This window comes from Eucyclogobius newberryi, unplaced genomic scaffold (assembly GCF_026437365.1).
Source record: "Eucyclogobius newberryi isolate DKJ021-1_F unplaced genomic scaffold, fEucNew1.0.hap1 SCAF_9, whole genome shotgun sequence".
Classification (NCBI taxonomy): Eukaryota; Metazoa; Chordata; class Actinopteri; order Gobiiformes; family Gobiidae; genus Eucyclogobius; species Eucyclogobius newberryi.
Genome location: NW_027316532.1, coordinates 18,324,678 through 18,346,921, shown reverse-complemented (window position 1 = coordinate 18,346,921; position 22,244 = coordinate 18,324,678). Strand labels below are relative to the sequence as shown.

Genomic DNA, 22,244 nt, shown 5'->3' with positions numbered 1-22,244 from the left:
CCCCAACTACAACCACAGCCGCCCAAACTACGACAACAGCCGCCCCAACAACAACCACAACCGCCCCAACTACAACCACAGCCGACCAAACTATGACCACAGCCGCCCCAACTACGACAACAGCAGCCCCAACTACGACCACAGCCGCCCCAACTACTACAACAGCCGCCCAAAGTACAACCACAGCCCCCAAAACTACAACAACAGCCGCCCCAACTACAACCACAGCCGCCCCAACTACGACCACAGCCGCCCAAACTACGACAACAGCCGCCCCAACTACGACTACAGCCGCCCCAACTACTACAACAGCAGCCACAACTACTACAACAGTCACTCCAACTACGACAAAAGCAGCCCCAACTACGACAACAGCCGCCCCAACTACGACCACAGCCGACCCAACTACTACAACAGCCGCCCCAACTACAACCACAGCCGCCCAAACTACGACAACAGCCGCCCGAACAACAACCAAAGCCGCCCCAACTACGACCACAGCCGCCCAAAATACGACAACAGCCGCCCCAACCACGACAAAAGCCACCCCAACCACGACAACAGCCGCCCCAACCACGACAACAGCCGCTCCAACTACGACAACAGCCGCCCCTACTACGACATCAGCTGCCCCAACTACTACAACAGCAGCCACAACTACTACAACAGCCGCCACAACTATGACAACAGCCGCCCCAACTACGACAACAACCGCTCCAACTACGACAACAGCCGTCCCAACTACGACAACACCCGCCCCCACTACTACAACAGCCGCCTCAACTACTACAACAGCCGCCTCAACTACGACCACAGCCGCCCCAACTACGACCACAGCCGCCCCAACTACGACCACAGCCACCCCACCTACGACAACAGTCGCCCCAACTACAACAGGCGCCCCAATTACGACAACAGCAGCCCCAACTACGACCACAGCCGTCCCAACTACGACCAAAGCCACCCAAACTACGACAACAGCCGCCCCAACTACGACTTCAGCCGCACCAACTATTACAACAGCAGCCACAACTACTACAACAGCCACTCCAACTACGACAACAGCAGCCACAACTACGACAACAGCCGCCCCAACTACGACTACAGCCGCCCCAACTACTACAAAAGCCGCCCCAACTACAACCACAGCCGCCCAAACTACGACAACAGCCACTCAAACTACGACAACAGCCGCCCAAACCACGACAACAGCCGCCCCAACCACGACAACAGCTGCTCCAACCACGACAACAGCCGCCCCAACTACGACAACAGCCGCCCCAACTACGACAACAGCCGCCCCAACTACGACAACAGCTCCCCCAACTACTACAACAGCAGCCACAACTACTACAACAGCCGCCACAACTACTACAACAGCCGCCCCAACTACGAAAACAGCCGCCTAAACTACTACAACAGCCGCCTCAACTACGACCACAGCCGCCCCAACTACGACCACAGCCGCCCCAACTACGACCACAGCCGCCCCAACTACTACAACAGCCACCCAAACTACGACAACAGCAGCCCCAACTACAACCACAGCCGACCAAACTATGACCACAGCCGCCCCAACTACGACAACAGCAGCCCCAACTACGACCACAGCTGCCCCAACTACTACAACAGCCGCCCAAAGTACAACCACAGCCTCCCAAACTACAACAACAGCCGCCCCAACTACAACCACAGCCGCCCCAACTACGACCACAGCCGCCCAAACTACGACTACAGCCGCCCCAACTACTACAACAACAGCCACAACTACTACAACAGCCACTCCAACTACGATAACAGCAGCCACAACAACGACAACAGCCGTCCCAACTACGACCACAACCGCCCCAACTACTACAACAGCCGCCCAAACTACGACAACAGCAGCCCCAACTACAACCACAGCCGACCAAACTACGACCACAGCCGACCAAACTATGACCACAGCCGCCCCAACTACGACCACAGCCGCCCCAACTACTACAACAGCCGCCCAAAGTACAACCACAGCCCCCCAAACTACATCAACAGCCGCCCCAACTACAACCACAGCCGCCCCAACTATGACCACAGCCGCCCAAACTACGACAACAGCCGTCCCAACTACGACTACAGCCGCCCCAACTACTAAAACAGCAGCCACAACTACTACAACAGTCACTCCAACTACGACAAAAGCAGCCACAACTACGACAACAGCCCCCCCAACTACGACCACAGCCGCCCAAACTACGACAACAGCCGCCCCAACTACGACAACAGCCGCCCCAACTACGACAACAGCCGCCCCAACTACGACAACAGCAGCCCCAACTACGACCACAGCCGCCGAAACTACGACAACAGCAGCCCCAACTACGACCACAGCCGCCCAAACTACGACAACAGCAGCCCCAACTACAACCACAGCCGACCAAACTATGACCACAGCCGCCCCAACTACGACAACAGCAGCCCCAACTACGACCACAGCCGCCCCAACTACTACAACAGCCGCCCAAAGTACAACCACAGCCCCCAAAACTACAACAACAGCCGCCCCAACTACAACCACAGCCGCCCCAACTACGACCACAGCCGCCCAAACTACGACAACAGCCGCCCCAACTACGACTACAGCCGCCCCAACTACTACAACAGCAGCCACAACTACTACAACAGTCACTCCAACTACGACAAAAGCAGCCACAACTACGACAACAGCCGCCCCAACTACGACCACAGCCGACCCAACTACTACAACAGCCGCCCCAACTACAACCACAGCCGCCCAAACTACGACAACAGCCGCCCGAACAACAACCAAAGCCGCCCCAACTACGACCACAGCCGCCCAAACTACGACAACAGCCGCCCCAACCACAACAACAGCAGCCACAACTACTACAACAGTTGCCACAACTACGACAACAGCCGCCCTAACTATGACAACAACCGCCCCAACTCCGACAACAGCCGTCCCAACTACGACAACAGCCGCCCCCACTACTACAACAGCCGCCTCAACTACTACAACAGCCGCCCCAACTACGACAACAGCCGCCCCAACTACGACAACAGCAGCCCCAACTACGACCACAGCCGCCGAAACTACGACAACAGCAGCCCCAACTACGACCACAGCCGCCCAAACTACGACAACAGCAGCCCCAACTACAACCACAGCCGACCAAACTATGACCACAGCCGCCCCAACTACGACAACAGCAGCCCCAACTACGACCACAGCCGCCCCAACTACTACAACAGCCGCCCAAAGTACAACCACAGCCCCCAAAACTACAACAACAGCCGCCCCAACTACAACCACAGCCGCCCCAACTACGACCACAGCCGCCCAAACTACGACAACAGCCGCCCCAACTACGACTACAGCCGCCCCAACTACTACAATAGCAGCCACAACTACTACAACAGTCACTCCAACTACGACAAAAGCAGCCACAACTACGACAACAGCCGCCCCAATTACGACCACAGCCGACCCAACTACTACAACAGCCGCCCCAACTACAACCACAGCCGCCCAAACTACGACAACAGCCGCCCGAACAACAACCAAAGCCGCCCCAACTACGACCACAGCCGCCCAAACTACGACAACAGCCACCCCAACCACAACAACAGCAGCCACAACTACTACAACAGTTGCCACAACTACGACAACAGCCGCCCTAACTACGACAACAACCGCCCCAACTCCGACAACAGCCGTCCCAACTACGACAACAGCCGCCCCCACTACTACAACAGCCGCCTCAACTACTACAACAGCCGCCTCAACTACTTCAACTACTACAACAGCCGCCTCAACTACGACCACAGCCGCACCAACTACGACCACAGCCACCCCAACTACGACAACAGTCGCCCCAACTACAACAGGTGCCCCAATTACGACAACAGCAGCCCCAACTACGACCACAGCCGCCCCAACTATGACAACAGCCACCCCAACTACTACAACAGCCGCCCCAACTACAACCACAGCCGCCCAAACTACGACAACAGCCGCCCCAACAACAACCACATCCGCCCCAACTACGACCACAGCCGCCCAAACTACGACAACAGCCGCCCCAACCACGACAAAAGCCACCCCAACCACGACAACAGCCGCCCCAACCACGACAACAGCCGCTCCAACTACGACAACAGCCGCCCAAACTACGACATCAGCTGCCCCAACTACTACAACAGCAGCCACAACTACTACAACAGCGGCCACAACTATGACAACAGCCGCCCCAACTACGACAACAACCGCTCCAACTACGACAACAGCCGTCCCAACTACGACAACAGCCGCCCCCACTACTACAACAGCCGCCACAACTACTACAACAGCCGCCTCAACTACGACCACAGCCGCCCCAACTACGACCACAGCCGCCCCAACTACGACCACAGCCACCTCACCTACGACAACAGTCGCCCCAACTACAACAGGCGCCCCAATTACGACAACAGCCGCCCCAACAACAACCACAGCCGCCCCAACTACGACCACAGCCGTCCTAGCTACGACCACAGCCGCCCCAACCATGACAACAGCTGCCCCAACTACTACAACAGCTGCCACAACTACGACAACAGCTGCCCCATATACGACCACAGCCGCCCCAACTACTACAACAGCCGCCCCAACTACGACAACAGCTGCCCCAACTACTACAACAGCAGCCACAACTACGACAACAGCCGCCACAACTACGACAACAGCCGCCCCAACTATGACAACAACCGCCCCAACTACGACAACAACCGCCCCAACTACGACAACAGCCGCCTCAACTACTACAACAGCCGCCTCAACTACGACAACAGCAGCCCCAACTACGACCACAGCCGCCCCAACTATGACAACAGCCGCCCCAACTACTACAACAGCCGCCCCAACCACGACAACAGCCACCCCAACTACGACAACAGCCGCCCCAACTACGACAACAGCTGCCCCAACTACTACAACAGCCGCCTCAACTACTACAACAGCCGCCTGAACTACGACCACAGCCGCCCCAACTACGACCACAGCCGCCCCAACTACGACAACAGCTGCCCCAACTACTACAACAGCAGCCAAAACTACTACAACAGCCGCCCCAACAACAACCACAGCCGCCCCAACTACGACCACAGCCGCCCAAACTACGACAACAGCCGCCCCAACCACGAAAACAGCCACCCCAACCACGACAAAAGGCGGCCCAACCACGACAACAGCCACCCCAACTACGACAACAGCCGCCCCAACTACGACAACAGCTGCCCCAATTACTACAACAGCAGCCAAAACTACTACAACAGCCGCCACCACTACGGCAACAGCCGCCCCAACTACGACAACAGCCGCCCCAACCACGACAACAGCCACCCTAACCACGACAACAGCAGCCCCAACCACGACAACAGCCGCCCCAACTACGACAACAACCGCCCCAACAGCAGCCAAAACTACTACAACAACCGCCACAACTACAACCACAGCCACCCTAAATACAACCACAGCCGCCCAAACTACGACAACAGCCGCCCCAACAACAACCACAGCCGCCCCAACCACGACAACAGCCATCCCAACTACGACAACAGCTGCCCCAACTACTACAACAGCAGCCACAACTACTACAACAGCCGCCACAACTACGACAACAGCCGCCCCAACTACTACAACAGCCGCCTCAACTACGACCACAGCCGCCCCAACTACGACCACAGCCGCCCCAACTACGACCACAGCCGCCCCAACTACGACAACAGTCGCCCCAACTACAACCACAGCCACCCAAACTACGACAATAGCCGCCCCAACCACGACAACAGCCACCCCAACCACGACATCAGACGCCCCAACCACGACAACAGCCACCCCAACCACGACAACAGCCGCCCCAACTACGACAACGGCAGCCCCAACTACAACCACGGCCGCCCAAACTACGACCACAGCCCCCCCAACTACGACCACAGCCGCCCCAACTACTACAACAGCCGCCCCAACTACTGCAACAGCAGCCCCGACTACAACCACAGCCGCCCCAACTACGACCACAGCCGCCCAAACTACGACCACAGCCGCCCCAACTACGACAACAGCCGCCCCAACCACTACAACGACCGCCACAACTACAACCACAGCCGCCCCAACTACGACCACAGCCGCCCCAACTACGACCCCACCCGCCACAACTACGACCCCAGCCGCCCCAACTTCGACCCCAGCCGCCACAACTACGACAACAGCCGCCACAACCACGACAACAACCGCCCCAACTCCGACAACAGCCGCCCCAACCACGACAAAAGCCGCCCCAACCACGACAACAGCCGCCCCAACCACGACAACAGCCGCTCCAACTACGACAACAGCCGCCCCAACTACGACCACAGCCGCCCAAACTACGACAACAGCCGCCCCAACTACGACAACAGTCGCCCCAACTACGTCAACAGCCGCTCCAACTACGACAACAGCAGCCCCAACTACGACCACAGCCGCCCAAATTACGACAACAGCAGCCCCAACTACGACCACAGCCGCCCAAACTACGACAACAGCAGCCCCAACTACAACCACAGCCGCCCAAAGTACAACCACAGCCCCCAAAACTACAACAACAGCCGACCCAACTACAACCACAGCCGCCCCAACTACGACCACAGCCGCCCAAACTACGACAACAGCCGCCCCAACTACGACTACAGCCGCCCCAACTACTACAACAGCAGCCACAACTACTACAACAGTCACTCCAACTACGACAAAAGCAGCCACAACTACGACAACAGCCGCCCCAACTACGACCACAGCCGACCCAACTACTACAACAACCGCCCCAACTACAACCACAGCCGCCCAAACTACGACAACAGCCGCCCAAACAACAACCAAAGCCGCCCCAACTACGACCACAGCCGCCCAAACTACGACAACAGCCGCCCCAACCACAACAACAGCAGCCACAACTACTACAACAGCCGCCACAACTACGACAACAGCCGCCCCAACTACGACAACAACCGCCCCAACTCCGACAACAGCCGTCCCAACTACGACAACAGCCGCCCCCACTACTACAACAGCTGCCTCAACTACTACAACAGCCGCCTCAACTACTACAACAGCCGCCTCAACTACGACCACAGCCGCCCCAACTACGACCACAGCCACCCCAACTACGACAACAGTCGCCCCAACTACAACAGGTGCCCCAATTACGACAACAGCAGCCCCAACTACGACCACAGCCGCCCCAACTATGACAACAGCCGCCCCAACTACTACAACAGCCGCCCCAACTACAACTACAGCCGCCCAAACTACGACAACAGCCGCGCCAACAACAACCACAGCCGCCCCAACTACAACCACAGCCGACCAAACTATGACCACAGCCGCCCCAACTACGACAACAGCAGCCCCAACTACGACCACAGCCGCCCCAACTACTACAACAGCCGCCCAAAGTACAACCACAGCCCCCAAAACTACAACAACAGCCGCCCCAACTACAACCACAGCCGCCCCAACTACGACCACAGCCGCCCAAACTACGACCACAGCCGCCCCAACTACGACTACAGCCGCCCCAACTACTACAACAGCAGCCACAACTACTACAACAGTCACTCCAACTACGACAAAAGCAGCCACAACTACGACAACAGCCGCCCCAACTACGACCACAGCCGACCCAACTACTACAACAGCCGCCCCAACTACAACCACAGCCGCCCAAACTACGACAACAGCCGCCCGAACAACAACCAAAGCCGCCCCAACTACGACCACAGCCGCCCAAAATACGACAACAGCCGCCCCAACCACGACAAAAGCCACCCCAACCACGACAACAGCCGCCCCAACCACGACAACAGCCGCTCCAACTACGACAACAGCCGCCCCTACTACGACATCAGCTGCCCCAACTACTACAACAGCAGCCACAACTACTACAACAGCCGCCACAACTATGACAACAGCCGCCCCAACTACGACAACAACCGCTCCAACTACGACAACAGCCGTCCCCACTACTACAACAGCCGCCTCAACTACTACAACAGCCGCCTCAACTACGACCACAGCCGCCCCAACTACGACCACAGCCGCCCCAACTACGACCACAGCCACCCCACCTACGACAACAGTCGCCCCAACTACAACAGGCGCCCCAATTACGACAACAGCAGCCCCAACTACGACCACAGCCGTCCCAATTACGACCAAAGCCACCCAAACTACGACAACAGCCGCCCCAACTACGACTTCAGCCGCACCAACTATTACAACAGCAGCCACAACTACTACAACAGCCACTCCAACTACGACAACAGCAGCCACAACTACGACAACAGCCGCCCCAACTACGACTACAGCCGCCCCAACTACTACAAAAGCCGCCCCAACTACAACCACAGCCGCCCAAACTACGACAACAGCCACTCAAACTACGACAACAGCCGCCCAAACCACGACAACAGCCGCCCCAACCACGACAACAGCCGCTCCAACCACGACAACAGCCGCCCCAACTACGACAACAGCCGCCCCAACTACGACAACAGCCGCCCCAACTACGACAACAGCTCCCCCAACTACTACAACAGCAGCCACAACTACTACAACAGCCGCCACAACTACGACAACAGCCGCCCCAACTACGAAAACAGCCGCCTAAACTACTACAACAGCCGCCTCAACTACGACCACAGCCGCCCCAACTACGACCACAGCCGCCCCAACTACGACCACAGCCGCCCCAACTACTACAACAGCCACCCAAACTGCGACAACAGCAGCCCCAACTACAACCACAGCCGACCAAACTATGACCACAGCCGCCCCAACTACGACAACAGCAGCCCCAACTACGACCACAGCCGCCCCAACTACTACAACAGCCGCCCAAAGTACAACCACAGCCCCCCAAACTACAACAACAGCCGCCCCAACTACAACCACAGCCGCCCCAACTACGACCACAGCCGCCCAAACTACGACTACAGCCGCCCCAACTACTACAACAACAGCCACAACTACTACAACAGCCACTCCAACTACGATAACAGCAGCCACAACAACGACAACAGCCGTCCCAACTACGACCACAACCGCCCCAACTACGACCACAGCCGCCCAAACTACGACAACAGCCGCCCCAACCACAACAACAGCAGCCACAACTACTACAACAGTTGCCACAACTACGACAACAGCCGCCCTAACTACGACAACAACCGCCCCAACTCCGACAACAGCCGTCCCAACTACGACAACAGCCGCCCCCACTACTACAACAGCCGCCTCAACTACTACAACAGCCGCCCCAACTACGACAACAGCCACCCCAACTACGACAACAGCAGCCCCAACTACGACCACAGCCGCCGAAACTACGACAACAGCAGCCCCAACTACGACCACAGCCGACCCAACTACTACAACAGCCGCCCCAACTACAACCACAGCCGCCCAAACTACGACAACAGCCGCCCGAACAACAACCAAAGCCGCCCCAACTACGACCACAGCCGCCCAAACTACGACAACAGCCGCCCCAACCACAACAACAGCAGCCACAACTACTACAACAGTTGCCACAACTACGACAACAGCCGCCCTAACTACGACAACAACCGCCCCAACTCCGACAACAGCCGTCCCAACTACGACAACAGCCGCCCCCACTACTACAACAGCCGCCTCAACTACTACAACAGCCGCCCCAACTACGACAACAGCCGCCCCAACTACGACAACAGCAGCCCCAACTACGACCACAGCCGCCGAAACTACGACAACAGCAGCCCCAACTACGACCACAGCCGCCCAAACTACGACAACAGCAGCCCCAACTACAACCACAGCCGACCAAACTATGACCACAGCCGCCCTAACTACGACAACAGCAGCCCCAACTACGACCACAGCCGCCCCAACTACTACAACAGCCGCCCAAAGTACAACCACAGCCCCCAAAACTACAACAACAGCCGCCCCAACTACAACCACAGCCGCCCCAACTACGACCACAGCCGCCCAAACTACGACAACAGCCGCCCCAACTACGACTACAGCCGCCCCAACTACTACAACAGCAGCCACAACTACTACAACAGTCACTCCAACTACGACAAAAGCAGCCACAACTACGACAACAGCCGCCCCAACTACGACCACAGCCGACCCAACTACTACAACAGCCGCCCCAACTACAACCACAGCTGCCACAACTACGACAACAGCTGGCCCATATACGACCACAGCCGCCCCAACTACTACAACAGCCGCCCCAACTACGACAACAGCTGCCCCAACTACTACAACAGCAGCCACAACTACGACAACAGCCGCCACAACTACGACAACAGCCGCCCCAACTATGACAACAACCGCCCCAACTACGACAACAGCCGCCTCAACTACTACAACAGCCGCCTCAACTACGACAACAGCAGCCCCAACTACGACCACAGCCGCCCCAACTATGACAACAGCCGCCCCAACTACTACAACAGCCGCCCCAACCACGACAACAGCCACCCCAACTACGACAACAGCCGCCCCAACTACGACAACAGCTACCCCAACTACTACAACAGCCGCCTCAACTACTACAACAGCCGCCTGAACTACGACCACAGCCGCCCCAACTACGACCACAGCCGCCCCAACTACGACAACAGCTGCCCCAACTACTACAACAGCAGCCAAAACTACTACAACAGCCGCCCCAACAACAACCACAGCCGCCCCAACTACGACCACAGCCGCCCAAACTACGACAACAGCCGCCCCAACCACGAAAACAGCCACCCCAACCACGACAAAAGGCGGCCCAACCACGACAACAGCCACCCCAACTACGACAACAGCCGCCCCAACTACGACAACAGCTGCCCCAATTACTACAACAGCAGCCAAAACTACTACAACAGCCGCCACCACTACGGCAACAGCCGCCCCAACTACGACAACAGCCGCCCCAACCACGACAACAGCCACCCTAACCACGACAACAGCAGCCCCAACCACGACAACAGCCGCCCAAACTGCGACAACAGCCGTCCCAACTACGACAACAGCCGCCCCCACTACTACAACAGCTGCCTCAACTACTACAACAGCCGCCTCAACTACGACCACAGCCGCCCCAACTACGACCACAGCCGCCCCAACTACGACAACAATCGCCCCAACTACAACAGGCGCCCCAATTACGACAACAGCAGCCCCAACTACGACCACAACCGCCCCAACTACGACAACAGCCGCCACAACTACGACAATAGCAGCCCCAACTACGACCACAGCCACCCTAACTACAACCACAGCCGCCCAAACTACGATCACAGCCGCCCAAACTACGACAACAGCCGCCCAAACTACGACCACAGCCGCCCCAACTACGACCACAGCCGCCCCATCTACGACAACAGGCGCCCCTACAACGACAACGGCCGCCCCAACTACTGCAATAGCATCCCCAACTACAACCACAGCCGCCCCAACTACGACCACAGCCGCCCAAACTACGACAACAGCCACCCCAACTACGACTACAGCTGCCCCAACTACTACAACAGCAGCCACAATTACTACAACAGCCACTCCAACTACGACAACAGCAGCCACAACTACGAAAACAGCCGCCCAAACTACGACCACAGCCGCCCCAACTACTACAACAGCCGCCCTAACAACAACCACAGCCGCCCCAACTACGACCACAGCCGCCCAAACTACGACAACAGCCGCCCCTACAACGACAACAGCCACCCCTACAACGACAACAGCAACCCCAACCATGACAACAGCCGCCCCAACCACGATAACAGCCGCCCCAACTACGACAACAGCCGCCCCAACTACGACAACAGCTGCCCCAACTACTACAACAGCCGCCCCAACTACGACCACAGCCGCCCAAACTACGACAACAGCCGCCCCAAATATGACTTCAGCCGCACCAACTACTACAACAGCAGCCACAACTACTACAACAGCCACTCCAACTACGACAACAGCTGCCCCAACTACGACAACAGCCACCCCAACTACTACAACAGCAGCCACAACTACTACAACAACCGCCACAACTACGACAACAGCCGCCCCAACTACGAAAACAACCGCCCCAACTACAACAACAGCCGTCCCAACCACGACAACAGCCACCCCAACCACGACAACAGCTGCCCCAACTACAACAACGGCAGCCACAACTACGACCACAGCCGCCCCAACTACGACAACAGCTGCCCCAACTACTACAACAGCAGCCTCAACTACTACAACAGCAGCCTCAACTACTACAACAGCCGCCTCAACTACGACCACAGTCGCCCCAACTACAACAGGCGCCCCAACTACGACAACAGCTGCCCCAACTACTACAACAGCAGCCACAACTACGACAACAGCCGCCACAACTACGACAACAGCCGCCCCAACTACGACAACAACCGCCCCAACCACGACAACAGCCACCCCAACTACGACAACAGCCGCCCCAACTATGACAACAGCTGCCCCAACTACTACAACAGCAGCGACAACTACTACAACAGCCGCCACAACTACGACCACAGCCGCCCCAAATACGACAACAGCTGCCCCAACACTACAACAGCAGCCCCAACTACTACAACAGCCGCCACAACTACGACAACAGCCGCCCCAACTACGACAACAACCGCCCCAACAGCAGCCAAAACTACTACAACAACCGCCACAACTACAACCACAGCCACCCTAAATACAACCACAGCCGCCCAAACTACGACAACAGCCGCCCCAACAACAACCACAGCCGCCCCAACCACGACAACAGCCATCCCAACTACGACAACAGCTGCCCCAACTACTACAACAGCAGCCACAACTACTACAACAGCCGCCACAACTACGACAACAGCCGCCCCAACTACTACAACAGCCGCCTCAACTACGACCACAGCCGCCCCAACTACGACCACAGCCGCCCCAACTACGACCACAGCCGCCCCAACTACGACAATAGCCGCCCCAACCACGACAACAGCCACCCCAACCACGACATCAGACGCCCCAACCACGACAACAGCCACCCCAACCACGACAACAGCCGCCCCAACTACGACAACGGCAGCCCCAACTACAACCACGGCCGCCCAAACTACGACCACAGCCCCCCCAACTACGACCACAGCCGCCCCAACTACTACAACAGCCGCCCCAACTACTGCAACAGCAGCCCCAACTACAACCACAGCCGCCCCAACTACGACCACAGCCGCCCAAACTACGACCACAGCCGCCCCAACTACGACAACAGCCGCCCCAACCACTACAACGACCGCCACAGCCGCCCCAACTACGACCACAGCCGCCCCAACTACGACCCCACCCGCCACAACTACGACCCCAGCCGCCACAACTACGACAACAGCCGCCACAACCACGACAGAGCCTGCAACAACAGCCAAGCCGTAGTTCTTAGCATTTCCCAGTTGAATCTCACATCACATGAACTAAGATTTTACATAAAGCAGTCGATCTTTCCCTCGTTTTCGACTGAAGTCAACGGACTTCCTGCTCCACCTAAAGTGTCAAAACAACTGTAGCTGCAATTTGTAGTTAAAAGAGGCAAAAGCCAGTTGGCGGAATAAAATGAACAATAATATAACATTTTTCACTTTTGCTGTTAATTTACAGTATTAATACTTGTGACAATATGTTCATCTGAAAATAAACCATGTTTGTTAAATAGATGTTTGTGAATATATTTATTTTACATCCGTGTTTATGATGTAGCCTTTATCTGCTAGTTGTGAACATGTGTCAGATGTTGTCACCTTTTGGTCACCGACGTCGTCTTCTACAGTCAATTCAATGCATCAAATCACGACAGAAGTTTACTCACAAGGATAGTTAATAATGACCCTTATGAAAGTTAGAAAATCAAGTCATCTGTCAATAATGATTAACTAGATCAACCAAATGAATTATAAAGTTTGGAAATGTCATAACAGTTGTTTAAACGGGTTTGACAGAATTTAAATAACTCTTTGTTTGACACAACCCCTGTAAAAAAGGCCCCGTAACTCCTTTGTTTCCATGCGCTTGTAGTTAGTGGGGCGTTCCATCACATGCGCTTTATGGATTTTGGGGAGTAGATAAATGGCGGTAATGCAACATATAGGATGCCACCCGCCATAGAACAACAACAATGGTTAATTTTAGGATGACGAAGTAAAAAGATGCATTAATTATTGTTTATCCATTTTTCAACAGACTTTTGAACAGACATTCTTGGACATACTGAGCCTTACCCCACGTCACTGTGGCGCCCCCTCTGGCGTCTGTTGGAACTAAACAATTTGCCCACATATAGTTTTTAAATTATACCGTTATGGCATGCATTATAGTTTAGAGGACTATACTTAAATTTTGGTTTGAAATGGTGTGAGTGGTCTGTGAGTGGTCTTTGTGGTCTGTGAGTGGTCTGAGTAGTCCGAGTGGTCTGTGAGTTGTGTGAGTGGTCTGTGTGGTCTGTGAGTGGACCGTGAGTGGTCTGTGAGTGGTCCGAGTGGTCTGTGAGTGGTCTGAGTGGTCTGTGAGTGGTCTGAGTGGTCTGTGAGTGGTCTGTGAGTGGTCTGTGAGTGGTCTGTGTGGTCTGGGTGGTCTGGGTGGTCTGTGAGTGGTCTGTGTGGTCTGTGAGTGGTCTGTGTGGTCTGTGAGTGGTCTGAGTGGTCTGGGTGGTCTGGGTGGTCTGTGAGTGGTCTGTGTGGTCTGTGAGTGGTCTGAGTGGTCTGTGAGTGGTCTGAGTGGTCTGTGAGTGGTCTGTGTGGTCTGTGAGTGGTCTGAGTGGTCTGGGTGGTCTGTGAGTGGTCTGTGTGGTCTGTGAGTGGTCTGAGTGGTCTGTGAGTGGTCTGATGATGGTGGAGGTCAGTCCATGTCCTCTTCAGTCTCTTGTGCAGCGGGTGAACGAGAGAAAGAACTTTGAACACATTCATAACGAACATGTGGTTTCTGAAGTGCGGTGGGTGCAGTTCTGAGTTTACACCAGCAGATGTCAGTAGTGCGCAGGCTCTTCTGATGCCGCTGCTCCATCTGCTGATCCCAGGACCAGGTGAGTATTCTCTTACTGCGGAAAACTCCCTGTTCATAGAAGAGACCAGAGAAATGACTTGAATAATGTCCGTTCAATCTGAAAACGATAAGGCTGCTTTCTAAACCAAATATTCAATTTAAAAAAGTTACTAGTCCAGTTTTGGAGCAGGGCAAACTGTGTTAAATAAAAAATGGTTAATGAACGCAAATAAAACTAAATGTATGCTGTTCTCCAAAAGGCTCTATTCACTCAAATTATGTATCTATTCTCACGCCTGACGGTCATGTGATTGTACAAGTACTTTAGTACAAATACTTTGGCCTCTGGATCGATCATAAACTCTCCTTCAACAAACACAAGAGCCACAAATAATCATAAAGTCAGATTAAAGTCATTCATCTTCAGAAATAAAACTTGTAGAAAACAGTTATATGGTGATATTATATATATGCTTCAGCTCTAAGGTCCGGCTCTAAGGTACAGCTCTAAGGTTCAGCTCTAAGGTCCGGATCTAAGGTATGGCTCTAAGGTACAGCTGTAAGGTACAGCTCTAAGGTACAGCTCTAAGGTACAGCTCTAAGGTACAGCTCTAAGGTTCAGCTCTAAGGTCCGGATCTAAGGTACGGCTCTAAGGTACAGCTGTAAGGTACAGCTCTAAGGTTCAGCTCTAAGGTACAGCTCTAAGTTTCAGCTCTAAGGTCCGGATCTAAGGTACAGCTTTAAGGTCCGGCTCTAAGGTCCGGCTCTAAGGTACAGCTCTAAGGTACAGCTCTAAGGTACAGCTCTAAGGTACGGCTCTAAGGTACAGCTCTAAGGTACAGCTGTAAGATACAGCTCTAAGGTCCAGCTCTGAGGTTCAGCTCTAAGGTCCAGCTCTGAGGTTCAGCTCTAAGGTACAGCTCTAAGGTCCAGCTCTAAGGTACAGCTCTAAGGTACAGCTCTAAGGTCCAGCTCTAAGGTCCAGCTCTAAGGTTCAGCCCTAAGGTTCAGCTTTAAGGTCCAGCTCTAAGGTCCGGCTCTAAGGTCAAGGTCCAGCTCTAAGGTACAGCTGTAAGGTCAAATTCTAAGGTCCGGCTCCAAGGTCCAGCTGTAAGATACAACTCTAAGGTACAGCTCTAAGGTTCGGTCTAGTTAATCATGTTCATTTCTCATACACATAAACACCTGTGGTTACCTGGGTTGGGCTTTTCAGCAGCTGATCATTGAAGTGTTGGAGAGTGAAACCAGTTTGACGGCTCTGTGTTCACTACAGCTGAAGCTGGAGTCTTCAGATGAATAAAGCCGACGCTCTTGGACGGATGCTTGGACTGGACACTTAAGACACACAAACTGCAGAAATGGGCAAAATGGACAAAATGTGTGTCTGTTTCATAGTATTATTTGGATTGTCGTTGGTGACTCCTGGACGAGGTAAATACTTATTTTACTCAAATACTTGTATGTTATTGCATCCTATATAGATTAAATAGAAGTGTTCATTGCAGAACGTGTATGAAGTGTCATTTTAAAGGTGTTTAGTGTTACAGGCGCAAATATATATTCCACACGTACTGTAAGCGTCACGAATGAGGCAGGAGACGTTCATAATTACAAGTATTATTGTAGGATTTAAGCGCGTGAACGAGGGTCCGTTCACGTTCTGGAGTTTGATGAAATAACTCTTTGGGAGAAATATTGGTACATTTTATAATAACTACACTTATTCCAGCCTTAATAAAGCATGAACAATGACAATTCATTGTGAACATATACAATATTAAGAATGATTCAGGGTTAGAAATGACATAACTATAATCTAACACCTCATTCATAACTTTAAGTAAGTATTTATTAAGCCTGAATATGTTCATAATAAAGACTTTGTTTGTGCTTTGTTGAGGCAAATTACGATTTAGTTATTATAAAGTCAAACCAAAAAATTTCCAAAATGAAAAATCCACAAATATGTGATATTAAACTCATCCCTCCCGACAGCTACGACCACAGCCGTCCCAACTACGACAGCGGCTCCAACAACTACGACAGCGGCTGCGGCTCCAACAACTACGACAGCGGCTCCAACAACTACCACAGCGGCTCCAACAACTACGACAGCGGCTCCGACAACTACCACAGCGGCTCCAACAACTACGACAGCGGCTCCAACAACTACGACAGCGGCTCCAACAACTACGACAGCGGCTCCAACAACTACGACAGCGGCTCCAACAACTACGACAGCGGCTCCAACAACTACGACAGCGGCTCCAACTACTACCACAGCTGCTCCAACAACTACCACAGCTGCTCCAACTACTACCACAGCGTCTCCTACTACTACAACAGCGGCTCCAACTACTACGACAGCTCCTCAAACAACTACCACAGCGGCTCCAACAACTACGACAGCGGCTCCAACTACTACGACAGCTGCTCCAACAACTACCACAGCGGCTCCAACTACTACGACAGCGGCTGCAACAACTACGACAGCTGCTCCAACTACTACCAGAGCGGCTCCAACTACTACGACAGCGGCTGCAACAACTACGACAGCTGCTCCAACAACGACGACAGCGGCTCCAACTACTACCACAGCGGCTCCAACTACTACAACAGCTCCTCCAACAACTACCACAGCGGCTCCAACAACTACGACAGCGGCTCCAACAACTACAACAACGGCTCCAACACCTACGACAGCGGCTCCAACAACGACGACAGCGGCTCCAACTACTACCACAGCGGCTCCAACTACTACAACAGCTCCTCCAACAACTACCACAGCGGCTCCAACAACTACGACAGCGGCTCCAACAACTACGACAGCGGCTCCAACAACTACAACAACGGCTCCAACTACTACAACAGCGGCTCCAACTACTACAACAGCTCCTCCAACAACTACCACAGCGGCTCCAACAACTACGACAGCGGCTCCAACAACTACAACAACGGCTCCAACAACTACGACAGCGGCTCCAACAACTACAACAACGGCTCCAACTACTACGACAGCGGCTCCAACAACTACGACAGCTGCTCCAACAACTACCACAGCTGCTCCAACAACTACAACAACGGCTCCAACAACTACGACAGCGGCTCCAACAACTACAACAACGGCTCCAACTACTACAACAGCGGCTCCAACTACTACGACAGCTCCTCCAACAACTACCACAGCGGCTCCAACAACTACCACAGCTGCTCCAACAACTACGACAGCGGCTCCAACAACTACGACAGCTGCTCCAACTACTACCAGAGCGGCTCCAACTACTACGACAGCTCCTCCAACAACGACGACAGCGGCTCCAACTACTACCACAGCGGCTCCAACTACTACAACAGCTCCTCCAACAACTACCACAGCGGCTCCAACAACTACGACAGCGGCTCCAACAACTACGACAGCTGCTCCAACAACTACCACAGCTGCTCCAACTACTACAACAGCGGCTCCAACTACTACGACAGCTCCTCCAACAACTACCACAGCGGCTCCAACTACTACGACAGCTCCTCAAACAACTACCACAGCGGCTCCAACAACTACGACAGCGGCTCCAACTACTACGACAGCTGCTCCAACAACTACCACAGCGGCTCCAACTACTACGACAGCGGCTCCAACAACTACGACAGCTGCTCCAACTACTACCAGAGCGGCTCCAACTACTACGACAGCTCCTCCAACAACGACGACAGCGGCTCCAACTACTACCACAGCGGCTCCAACTACTACAACAGCTCCTCCAACAACTACCACAGCGGCTCCAACAACTACGACAGCGGCTCCAACAACTACAACAACGGCTCCAACACCTACGACAGCGGCTCCAACAACTACGACAGCTGCTCCAACAACTACCACAGCTGCTCCAACTACTACAACAGCGGCTCCAACTACTACGACAGCTCCTCAAACAACTACCACAGCGGCTCCAACAACTACGACAGCTGCTCCAACTACTACGACAGCTCCTCCAACAACTACCACAGCGGCTCCAACAACTACCACAGCTGCTCCAACAACTACGACAGCGGCTCCAACAACTACGACAGCGGCTCCAACAACTACCACAGCTGCTCCAACAACTACCACAGCTGCTCCAACAACTACCACAGCTGCTCCAACTACTACAACAGCGGCTCCAACTACTACGACAGCTCCTCAAACAACTACCACAGCGGCTCCAACAACTACGCCAGCGGCTCCGACAACTACGACAGCGGCTCCAACAACTACCACAGTGGCTCCAACAACTACGACAGCTGCTCCAACTACTACCACAGCTGCTCCAACTACTACCACAGCGGCTCTTACTACTACAACAGCGGCTCCAACTACTACGACAGCTCCTCAAACAACTACCACAGCGGCTCCAACAACTACGACAGCTGCTCCAACTACTACGACAGCGGCTCCAACAACTACCACAGCGGCTCCAACTACTACGACAGCGGCTCCAACTACTACGACAGCGGCCCCAACAACTACGACAGCTGCTCCAACTACTACCACAGCGGCTCCAACAACTACGACAGCTGCTCCAACAACTACCACAGCGGCTCCAACAACTACCACAGCTGCTCCAACAACTACGACAGCGGCTCCAACAACTACAACAACGGCTCCAACACCTACGACAGCGGCTCCAACAACTACGACAGCGGCTCCAACAACTACCACAGCTGCTCCAACAACTACCACAGCTGCTCCAACTACTACAACAGCGGCTCCAACTACTACGACAGCTCCTCAAACAACTACCACAGCGGCTCCAACAACTACGACAGCTGCTCCAACTACTACGACAGCTCCTCCAACAACTACCACAGCGGCTCCAACACCTACGACAGCGGCTCCAACTACTACAACAGCGGCTCCAACTACTACGACAGCTCCTCCAACAACTACGACGGCTGCTCCAACAACTACGACAGCTGCTCCAACTACTACGACAGCTCCTCCAACAACTACGACAGCGGCTCCAACTACTACGACAGCTGCTCCAACAACTACGACAGCGGCTCCAACAACTACGACAGCGGCTCCAACAACTACCACAGCTGCTCCAACATCTACGACAGCGGTTCCAACAACTACGACAACGGCTCCAACAACTACGACGGCGGCTCCAACAACTACGACAGCGGCTCCAACAACTACGACAGCGGCTCCAACAACTATGACAGCGGCTCCAACAACTACGACAGCGGCTCCAACAACAACGACAACGGCTCCAACTACTACCACAGCTGCTCCAACAACTACCACAGCGGCTCCAACTACTATCACAGCGGCTCCAACTACTACGACAGCGGCTGCAACAACTACGACAGCTCCACCAACAACTACGACAGCGGCTCCAACTACTACCACAGCGGCTCCAACTACTACGACAGCTCCTCCAACAACTACCACAGCGGCTCCAACAACCACGACAGCTGCTCCAACAACTACGTCAGCTGCTCCAACTACTACCACAGCGGCTCCAACAACTACCACAGCGGCTCCAACAACTACCACAGCGGCTCCAACTACTACCACAGCGGCTCCAACTACTACCACAGCGGCTCCAACAACTACGACAGCTGCTCCAACAACTACGACAGGTGCTCCAACAACTACGATAGCGGCTCCGACAACTACAACAGCTGCTCCAACAACTACTACACCATCTCCGCCCATGACCACATCGCCGCCCACCACTTTACCAAATTTACTGGCACATGTGCAAATGCAAATTAGATCTTCAAACATCAATGAAACTTTAATTGCCGAATCCATCAAAAGGGTAAGTTTTAGATGTTATTTAAATGAGCATTGCAGGAATTGATCATGTTTTTTCTCTCTTTCAGTACTTGGAAGAAAAACTGGCTTACAAAGAAGGCATCAGGCCTACTGTCAAGGTTATAAAAATCAATCAACGATAATTACATAGGATTTCTATTTAAATGTATTTACAATGTACACCTTACATATGGCTGCGATCTCTATAGCAAGTATGTATGTTAAAAAAAGCTTTGATTATTATTTTATTACCTAAATTTGTTTTATTCATTTTTTTAAAATTAAAAACACGTGAATCTGTGGCGCATGGAGCGACTTGTTGTGCTTTCGTTTCACTCGGCGCTTGTTCCGGTCGGACCTGCAGCAGCTAAAGCTCAACAGAGCAAACTCACAAGTGCGACTGGGAAGAGTTTTGTGACGGGGTGACCATACAGAGGCTAAAGGGAACAGCACACAGAGGCTAAAGCGAACAGCACACAGAGGCTAAAGCGAACAGCACACAGAGGCTAAAGCGAACAGCACACAGAGGCTAAAGCGAACAGCACGCGGAGGCTAAAGCGAACAGCACACAGGCTAAAGCGAACAGCACACAGAGGCTAAAGCGAACAGCACACAGGCTTAAGCGAACAGCACACAGGCTTAAGCGAACAGCACACGGAGGCTAAAGCGAACAGCACACAGGCTTAAGCGAACAGCACACAGAGGCTAAAGCGAACAGCACACAGAGGCTAAAGCGAACAGCACACATAGGCTAAAGAGAACAGCACACAGAGGCTAAAGCGAACAGCACACAGGCTAAAGCGAACAGCACACAGAGGCTAAAGCGAACAGCACACAGAGGCTAAAGCGAACAGTACACAGAGGCTAAAGCGAACAGCACACAGAGGCTAAAGCGAACAGCACACAGAGGCTAAAGCGAACAGCACACAGAGGCTAAAGCGAACAGCACACAGGCTTAAGCGAACAGCACACGGAGGCTAAAGCGAACAGCACACAGGCTTAAGCGAACAGCACACGGAGGCTAAAGCGAACAGCACACAGGCTTATGCGAACAGCACACAGGCTAAAGCGAACAGCACACAGGCTAAAGCGAACAGCACACAGGCTAAAGCGAACAGCACACAGGCTAAAGCGAACAGCACACAGAGGCTAAAGCGAACAGCACACAGAGTCTAAAGCGAACAGCACACAGGCTAAAGTGAACAGCACACAGAGGCTAAAGTGAACAGCACACAGAGGCTAAAGCGAACAGCACACGGAGGCTAAGCGAACAGCACACGGAGGCTAAAGCGAACAGCACACGGAGGCTAAAGCGAACAGCACATAGAGGCTAAAGAGAACAGCACAAGTTAATTAGTCTTATA

At 54.0% G+C, this 22,244-nt stretch overlaps 1 protein-coding gene across 1 annotated transcript in view; it reads left to right on the top strand.

Annotated features, from left to right (window-relative positions):
* Nucleotides 1-20,838, top strand: part of LOC140353463 (uncharacterized) — a 43,144-nt gene extending 22,306 nt beyond the window's left edge. Inside the window, 12 exon segments of the mRNA XM_072438038.1 lie at nucleotides 2,174-2,421; nucleotides 3,796-3,929; nucleotides 6,100-6,332; nucleotides 8,173-9,476; nucleotides 12,111-12,347; nucleotides 17,175-17,303; nucleotides 17,469-17,575; nucleotides 17,637-17,890; nucleotides 18,349-18,352; nucleotides 18,519-18,940; nucleotides 19,212-19,290; nucleotides 20,346-20,838. Coding sequence (XP_072294139.1) covers nucleotides 2,174-2,421; nucleotides 3,796-3,929; nucleotides 6,100-6,332; nucleotides 8,173-9,476; nucleotides 12,111-12,347; nucleotides 17,175-17,303; nucleotides 17,469-17,575; nucleotides 17,637-17,890; nucleotides 18,349-18,352; nucleotides 18,519-18,940; nucleotides 19,212-19,290; nucleotides 20,346-20,838 — 3,644 coding nt within the window.
* Nucleotides 20,839-22,244: the final 1,406 nt, after the last annotated feature.